Consider the following 9359-nt stretch of genomic DNA (forward strand, 5'->3'; position numbering starts at 1 on the left):
ATACAAATAATAACTATTTCAAACCACTCTAAATTCTAACCAATGAACTCAAAACTCAATCTTTGTCAATCTTGTCATCAAAAGTTGGTCATTGTCTGCATCATCTGCCATTTTAATTTGAGAATAATATTAATTTAAATGCTGACAAAAGACCAGTTAATTAAGATTTTGAATTTTTTTTTATCCTTATTCTTTTCTATCTAAAAAGTCTAATTATATATAACAAACAACAAAAACGCGGTTTTGATTTAAACGCTAACTAATCATGGTGCTTATTGACTATCACCATCATCCCCAACTGCCATTTTATATATAATTATATAATTAGCTGATTATTTCTTCTACTTAACGCTGTGCTCACTCTCTACCATCTTAATACCTAACCTACTAAGATTACACACACTTGGATTTATCTAATTAGTAGTGATATTGCAGTATCCTTTATATATATATATATATATATATATATATATATATATATATATATATTTTAATTTAACGTTAAGGAAACATTACAACTTAACTTTATATATTGTATTAAGTTTATTTTTTATAACTTTTGTGGTGTTTTTTTTAATTTTATTTTCTGAATTACTACCCATCGTCTTTTTTAGTTGCGGTGGTTTCTTTTCATCACTTTCTGCTGTTTTTCTTTATTTTATATAATTTTCAAATCTACGAACATTTGGAACAAAATTTCAATTTAGTCTCTTAGATTTGTAATAATTGATATATCTTAAGTGTTTTTAGTCATTTTTTAGTAGAGTTCTTGGAGTTTTTCCTTGTTATTAAGGAGCTTTTTTTTATCTTTATTTCTCTAACAGTTTAAAATACAAGATGTAATGTTGATTGTTCCTCCACTAAATTTTAGTATATTAAATTTTAATATGGGTGTCAGGTGTAAGAAGTTTCCAAAAAATAAAATTCGAAATAATATTATGAAAAGTTTCATTTATCGTCCTAATTAAAAATTGACCATTTTTACTCAGAAGATTAAATTTTTCTGCCACGATCATCTCCAACAAGCACATTTCAATTTTTTATATTTATATTTCTTATTTCTACGAGAATATTATAATGTACTCAATTGATACTTAATGAATTGATTATTTTTCAAAAAAAAAAAAAATCTTTATATGGTTAAATAGAAATAAAAAATTACCTATGTCGGAAATGATGCTTCACCAAGTAGCAAAATCGATTCTTTGAGACTTTTAGATCTGAAATTCGATTCTTATTCTCCACTTTCATTAAATTTGTAATTTTTACCCTTATTAAATCAGCCCAGAATTGCAACACTAGTGCCGGAATAGATCATCTATACACGTCAACATTACAAAATTTTTGATTTAAAAAAAAAAACGTCATAGTTTATAATTAGGCACGAAGGAATCAAATTTTATAAATAAAATGGAAACAAAATTTAAATATCAAATATATTCCTGATGTGACACATAACTATCAATGTAATATATATTATATTATGCATGATAACATATATGTCAAGTTAGATGAGAAATTGATTGGGAAATTTAAGTATAATTTTCTATTACAAAGACCTAATCGATTCAAAGGGCTTTAGAATATGAAAATAAGGCATGTATATACATTCCACACAACTCAATATATACTAACATGGGTAGAAGATATTGACTTTCATATTTATATAAACACAATATTATAATATGTGGGTAGAAGATTTTTACATTCATAGTCATATAATTAATTTCAACATCAAACCCTAACATTTACTTTATATGATAGAGAGTTTATTTCTTTCTGTCTGACCAAAGATAAATTATTTAATTTTAGATTAAAAGATTCATAAATTTATTTACTTATTTTTTATGTCACATTTCAACATTTAATTTCATTAATTTAGTATCATAATTTTCAAATAAAATCATAGTTTTTCTGTTCCATAAATTTTGTCTTGGTTTGATTTGTATACAAATTAATAAAAAAAATTTAGTTAATATAGTTAAACTATAATATTACTTTCTTTTTTCCTAGTATATCCTTATATTAGTATCTCATTAAAGTTAAATGATTCATATTAATTGTTATTGCAATCAATCAAATTAACTATATAAGATTAAAGGTTAATAAGATTAAATTGATAGTAATACATTACTTTGGTTAATATATTTATTGAAAAAAAAAACATATTACGGTAAAATAGTAAATTGAAAAATATTATTCACTTTTAAAAAGGAAATAGGAAAAAAAGAAAAGTATGACGAGATTACAAGACAGTATGTTGTATTTTTATTTTTTTATAAATTTAACATCTTAAATTTTTTTTAATAAAATTAGAATTTTTTTTTTTTGTTTTACTTCCTATCAATATTTTTTAAGATAGCATTTACACTCCGTTTGATATAAATAAATTCAAAATAGGAAATTCATTTGTAAATGAATATGTGTAGAATTTTATTTATGAATAAATTTTCATTTTTATTATGATTAATTTTAAATATGTAATTCAGTTGAATTTCATATAATCATGTATGAAATAAATTCATGATTCAAAATTCATTTATTTTTGTTTCCTAAAATATCCTTGAACTAGCAATTTCATAAAAATAAATAATAAACATCAATTATATTTATGTTATGCTATATAATTTTTCATATTTTTATCAAAATAAATATATAAAATAAAAATAACATTAATAAAATTACTGCATTTAATTAGTGATAAATGTATATTTAACTTAATTTTTCATCTCAATAGTAAAAAATGCTAAAAAATATTAAAAGAAAAGTTGAAGAATATTAAAATAAAAAACACAATAATAAGATAATTTTTTTTCTAAAAAAAAAATTAAATGATTTTGATTAAGTTTGATAAAATAAATAAGTTAAATAAGTAAAAAAAAATAGAAAAATTAACTTTGTAGAGGGAGAATGATAGTTTTGTCATAAAAAATTGGATTGTTTCGTTTTATGGAATTCATTTAGAAATTCTATCTATTTTTGTGCAATTTGGTGTAATTATTTTCAATTGCATAGAATTGAATTCCTAAAATTGAAATCTACTATTTTTGTTTTATTCATTTCAAACATAAAAATATGGATTTTTAGATGAGTTCCACAAAATATTGTGAAATTCATTTGTTACAAATAAGGGGTTAGTGTTTTTGACTTCAGTTCTATTAAATTTAATAGCTTTTTAATTTTTTTTTATTTAAATGACATTTTTAACCGAACCGAAAGAATATTATCTAATGATTAACAACTGGTGAAACAATTTATAACTACTATAACTAGTAACTATTAAAACAATTAATAACATCGAAGAGGGCTTACTTTCATTTTTTTTATTGTATTAAAACAAGTCCTTTAAAAATTAAATTCCATGATCTCAAAATTTTTAAACTAAAAATAACTTCTAAAGTTTGCTAACAACTCAAGTTTTTAAACATAAAAAATAATAAATGGTTAAGTGGTTTGGTTAATGTATATTATATTTGAGAACAAAGAAAAGTGAGAATGGCTTCATTGATACGCAGGCAAATATGAACCGTTTGTCAAACAGAACATATGCGTACCTTATATAATAATAATACAAAGATTTTAAACCCAATTGAACTTATATATTCTTAGGTTTATCCTTCTCTCTCTCTCTCTCTCTCTCATCAATTGCATTTTATAGAGCAAGAAAAATTCTCATTCCTTATTGACTATATTTTAAGTGAAGCCAGAATTAGGCATCCGGCCGACACACTCAATACACGCAAATAAAAATATAAATGTCTTTTATATTAAAAAAATAGATAAAAGAGTAATAATATTTTAAAATCACTATCAACTATTATCTGAATGCACGAACAATAAATATTCATAAACTATAATGAGCCAAGCTACTCAAATTCTGATATGAAAAAAAAAAAAAAATCATTGGAACTCATTTAATAAATATAACATGTTGACTTTGAGCCTACTTATCGAGTTTATTTAAATTTGATTTCAAGTTTGTAAAGGAAATAAGAGGTGTAATCCTTCTAGGATCATAAGGTATTTAATTTTCATAAATCAAAATTGTGTTCTCACCCTTATGGGGTTGAAGTCATTGACTACTCTAATTAATACCTTATTGGTCAAAAACATCGAATTTGTGAAGCATTATTGAGTTACTAACCGCACTACGAAGCCATTTAAAAAAAAAAAAAACTGTCCTACAAAGCAAGTGATATATAATTAAATGCTACAATTGCCATTCACCAGTCGAATAGTTCGGGAGTAAAAACAAAAAATAATTGTTTAATTGAGAGCATTTCTACAACCTTTACAACATTTAAAAATCTAGTTGGTATACATGTTACAATATATCCAAGACCAAAAATTATAAATAAGAGAAACAAAAATTTTCATGGATTTATATATATTTATATAATTTTTCCTGTTTTATTTACACAGATGAACGCCATATCCTACCTTCCAAAGAAATAATGATTACAGAAACATCATCATGGTACCGGCGACGTTCCCCTTGTGGAATGTCAAGCAATTCATGGAAATCCATTCCTGCAATAACAATTTATAATTATACCAATTCGATCAGATTTTGTTTATTTAATTTCAGTTCTGTTTATTTGATTTTGGATCTTACCAGCTCTTTTAGCTGCTCGAAACAGGACTTCTTCTATCAGATGTTGTGCAGGATCCCCTTCAGGAAATGCAGCAATGAACAATTCGACTTCCGAAACAACTTCGTCATTGGTGAAGTATTGGTATAATCCATCAGATGACAATATTAAAAATCTGTCTCTTGAGCTTAGCCTATAGTGATAAAGTGATGGAGAACTTGTGATGTATGGACATTTTCCGATGTAATCTATTCGAAACATTTCTAAGAGTATATCATTCCATTTCGGCTGCAGAAATTAACAGGTCAAAATCATGAATTGAACAACGATGAAATTAACTGATTGGAATGAATTTAGGAATATATGTTACCTCTTTGAGAAACCCAACACCGAAAGCTCGTGTCACCTTCAAGTAACCTTTAACTCTGTCGTTCATTACAGCACAAGGATCATCTGGATGTTCCCTTTTAATTCTTTGAACCTCCTGTAAGTACCGAAATGTTTTTTTTATCAATTTTGGGTGTAAATAAATGAAAGTCACAATAAAGAAAGAAAGAAAGAAACATCACTCACCTTTTGCACATAAGTACTATGATCCTTTGTGAGTTGAATTGAGTTCAAGCTAGACAATTTGCAACATTCATCGCCATCCAAGACTTGAAGATCGTCTCGTATAATTTCTTCACTTATTATCTTCAAATCTTGATTTCCTTTCCCTATAGCAACATCAGTTTCACCTTTCTGAGCTAAAACAGCTCTGCTATCACCAACGTTCATTAAATAAACATCTTCTCCTTTCATCAACATAACTAAAACACAGGAACCCATTAGAGCTAACTCCGGTTTATCTGTTGCCAATTTATCAGCAATTTCAAAAAAAGCCTCCTCTGTTTTTCTTAATGCTTGTGAAAGTGCCTTCAATACATCAAAACGATTAACCCCATTAGAATTGGTCTCTCTCTCTTTTAGTTTCCTGTCAAGTTCCATTCTTTCTCTATCCCATTCACATCTCCATCTTCTATTCTTTACAGAATTCTTCCCTTGTTTTCTTTTCAAATCAGGATTTGAATTGCAACCAGTTGAATTTGAACTTGAAGAATCCTCCTCTGTTTCTTCTGTTTCCTCTGTTGTTGAATTGGATTCAGACTTTTCATTCCATAGAAGTCCTTTCAGCTCTTCATTCACATTATTGTAAAGATTAGAAAGCAAATAATCAGGAGCATCAGGACCGTTAAATCCATCATAAATTCCGACAAATACCCATCCATTTTCCTCTGATATTACAATATGAACTCGATCTTCACCAGCTTTCCCTTGTGCCCATTGCAGATTTTGACTTTCCATGGAAAATAAACTATCTTCATCAGCATCATTACTTAAACTCATTTGAGTACTTAAATTAGCACTGCTACCACTTATAATCTCACCATTTCTAATCGAAACCGATTCTTTAACACCTTTAATTGGTGCCATTATCCTTTTTTTACCTCTAGAGATAGTTTTAGATATTACTCTCTTTAAACTCTTAATTAAATTTTGTTTCTTGCCTTTACCTTGTTTAACTTGTTCAATCCCAAAACTGCCATGAGAGAAACTTCTCTGCAACTTAACACTCTCCTTCTCCTTCTCTATTAAACCGGAATATAGCCCGCGATCGATCGGCGCCGATACAAAAGCACGATCGATCGGTCCTGAAAGAAACCCACGCTCGATGGGACCGGATAAAAATCCACGCTCGATCGGACTCGAACCAGGTAAAAGCATACCAGAACCAGCGCCTGTGCTAAGCTGACCGCGAGGGACAGGTTGAAGAGGAACGGAGGCGAAAGAAACAGAACTTTCAAAAGTGGAGGCGGCATCTAAACTAGAGCTGTAGAGATACGCATCGGTTGATGAAGAAGTTGTCGATGTGTTGGCACTTACTGAAGCGCCGGAGATAGAGAAAAACGTGGTCGTTTCTTCTGAGTGAACTTTACTATTAGATAAGCGAGCTGGGTCTGCTGGTATATAACAGAAGGAATGACCTAGTCCCTTATGATCGCCGACGTAAACAGCGATGTCATGCCGGCGAGAGATTTCCCCAGCTGTATCAGCAAAACAGCGGCTCACTTTTGTAACGCCGTTACCCATTAAAGAATAGATAGAAGTTTTTTTTTTTTAAATCTTTTTTGGCTCTTCAGTTTTGTATTTGATGGTTTTGTACTTTTTTAGTTCATTTTTGCAGAGAAAGGAAAGTGAAACTGAAGAAGAAGAAGAAGAAGAAGAAGGACAGCTCAGATGATAACAAAAAAAGAATGAGAGAGAAGGAGTTGACTTTTTGAGGATTTGTTGGTTTGATATTGTCAATTTTTTAATTATTTTAATAAAGGGGAATGGCTATTGGATTTATTTTATTTTAGTGTTAATTGGAGAGTTGACTATGAGCAGCGCGTGGAGGAAGTGGAGATAAAAATGCCGGAATCTTAAAAGTCAAAGGTTTAAGATTATCATGTTTTGAGTTTTATGAATTGTTTTTGTCATTCAAATTTTTTTTAAAATAAATAAATAACTTGCTTTTGTCATTAATTTATTTGTATTAGCTAAGCTAAGTTATGGTGGTTTTTGAAATTGGAAGGTTTAGTTGCTTGCACACGTGTGGTACAGGATGACAACATGTGTGTATGTTTTATTTTTATTTTATTTTTTCATGTCATTAAATTTATTATTTTGCATAAAAGACATCAAATCATTTTATTTTTCCTTATTAATTTGACTTAATCAACGGGGGATTTCCAATTCAAAACTTCTTAATTTTTGTTTGAGCGTTAGCAAAAATAAAAATTATTGAATAGTTGGGTTTACCAAAAAAAAAATGTTGTTAAGTCAAATGATAATCAACAAAGATATTATTAGATTATTTTCAAGAGAAACGAAATAATTAAATTTTATTCGAAAAAATAAAGAAATTATGCTTTTGACTTATTCACCCAAATATCCTCTTTGACATTTGTGTTCTATATTTTATTTCATTAGAATTCAAAAATCGAATTAGAAATATAATTTATGCATATAGAAAGAAGTTTCAAATTACATATTTTAAACATGTAAAGAGGCTCTGAGTTGGGTGAAGTGGCAGGCATATCAATGTGCGGTGGAAATAGAAACTGACTCTATGATAGTAATCCAGGCTATGAAGAGCACTACAAATACAATAGATAATTCTTATTTTGGGAGTTTTTATTTCAGATTATAAAACTCTTGCCAAATGGTTCACATCTATTACGTTTAGTCTTGTCAAAAAGTAAGCGAATTGGTGTGCCCACTAGCTAGTTAGAGCTGCTGTTTTTGGGTCTGAGTCCTTGGAATAGAGTGTGTTCCCTCCATTTCTTATTTTGAATGTCCTCAGCTTCCTAAAGCCTTTGTTTCACATATAGTCGCTGAATTTATGAACTTTTGTGCAATTCTTGAATCTTGAGTTTAAAAAGGAAATCATGCAATTTTAATATTCTTTTTGGAATAAAATTGTAATTATTAATTTTCTTCTGTAAAATTTGACAAAATTTTACGTGATAATGGTATATTTTCCAATATTTTTATTGGAATTGACATATTAACCAAATGAAAAAAAAGTATTTATAAGTTTATTTAAAAAATTTAAATAGTAAAAAAAAATTTTCTGATAGAAAATTAGAAACCTTTTGACGAGTAACATAGTGTGTAAATTAGCATTCAATCAAGGAAGACTTTTGATAGTCCCTTTGTTCATAAGGAATTGAATTAGAAAAAATGAGTGAGTTTAGACCTTTAATCTTCCTTAGAAAAGAAATATTTGACATGATAAAAACTCAACTTCCAAAAACAGGGAGATAATGAAATTTTCTTATCTTGGACTTTTTACTAATTCATCAAAGTTATTATTATTCTTTTGACATTTCTTACTTTCTCTCGGTTCAAATATTGGTGTTCCATAAAGGGGGGGAAAAATCTTAAAGGAAAACAGTTTTTATCCCTCTGAATTGGATAACCAATTGTTTACTTTTGTAATATTTGATTATTAGAATTAAATATTTTCATAGAAAGTTATATTTTAAAAAAGATGAATTTTCAAAAAAATATTTGTAAAAATATTAAATTATCATGTTTAGATAAAAATAAAAAATTTTTAGATTATATCTCCCTCCCCTCTCTTCTTGGTGTTCTTCTAAATATTTATCTTCGAGCCACTGTGGATCATCTCCTTTGATCAACGTTGGTTCATTTTTATTTTTTTCTTCACCCTTTTCCTTTATTTTATTGATTTTTCTCAATAATTTCAAGATTTGTGTTCATTTGGAATAAATTTTAAATTTAGTCTCTAAGGTATATGTTTTATTTAATAGTTTTTGAGTGCTTTTTTTTTTTTTTTTGTACCTTTTTAACAAGGTTGTGTTTTCTTTTATTATATTTCCTCTCATATTATGGAGTTGTTCTTCGTTATTCGAGAATTTTTATATCTTTTTGTGATTTCTTATTTTTGGAGAGTTTAAAATACAAAATTGAATGTTGAAGAATTGTAGTTGAAAACTTTAAATCTTCAAATTCGGATGCCGATTTTTTTATTAATAGAATTTGATATTAAATAGTCTATTCTGCCATGAATAGTTGATATTTTAAACTCTTGTGCAAGCATCAAGTGTTCAAATTTTTGAAAGAACAAAGTGCAGAATACTGTTGCAAAAAGTTTCGTATGTTGTGTCCAAAAAGATGAGTTTTTACCTATAAGATTAATTTCTTATGTCAAAATCATCT

At 27.7% G+C, this 9359-nt stretch overlaps 1 protein-coding gene across 1 annotated transcript; it reads right to left on the minus strand.

Annotated features, from left to right (window-relative positions):
- Positions 1–4238: 4238 nt before the first annotated feature.
- On the minus strand, positions 4239–6923 carry LOC105636292 (putative protein phosphatase 2C 4). The gene is made up of 4 exons (XM_012219538.4): positions 5166–6923; positions 4963–5076; positions 4616–4880; positions 4239–4530 (listed from the first exon to the last, which is right to left on the minus strand). The coding sequence occupies exons 1-4, from the start codon at positions 6720–6722 to the stop codon at positions 4415–4417; spliced, it is 2052 nt and encodes a 683-aa protein (XP_012074928.1). The 5' UTR covers positions 6723–6923; the 3' UTR covers positions 4239–4414.
- Positions 6924–9359: the final 2436 nt, after the last annotated feature.

This window comes from Jatropha curcas, chromosome 2, assembly GCF_041381405.1.
Source record: "Jatropha curcas cultivar XTBG-Jc1 chromosome 2, XTBG_Jcur_1.0, whole genome shotgun sequence".
NCBI classification, from domain to species: domain Eukaryota; kingdom Viridiplantae; phylum Streptophyta; class Magnoliopsida; order Malpighiales; family Euphorbiaceae; genus Jatropha; species Jatropha curcas.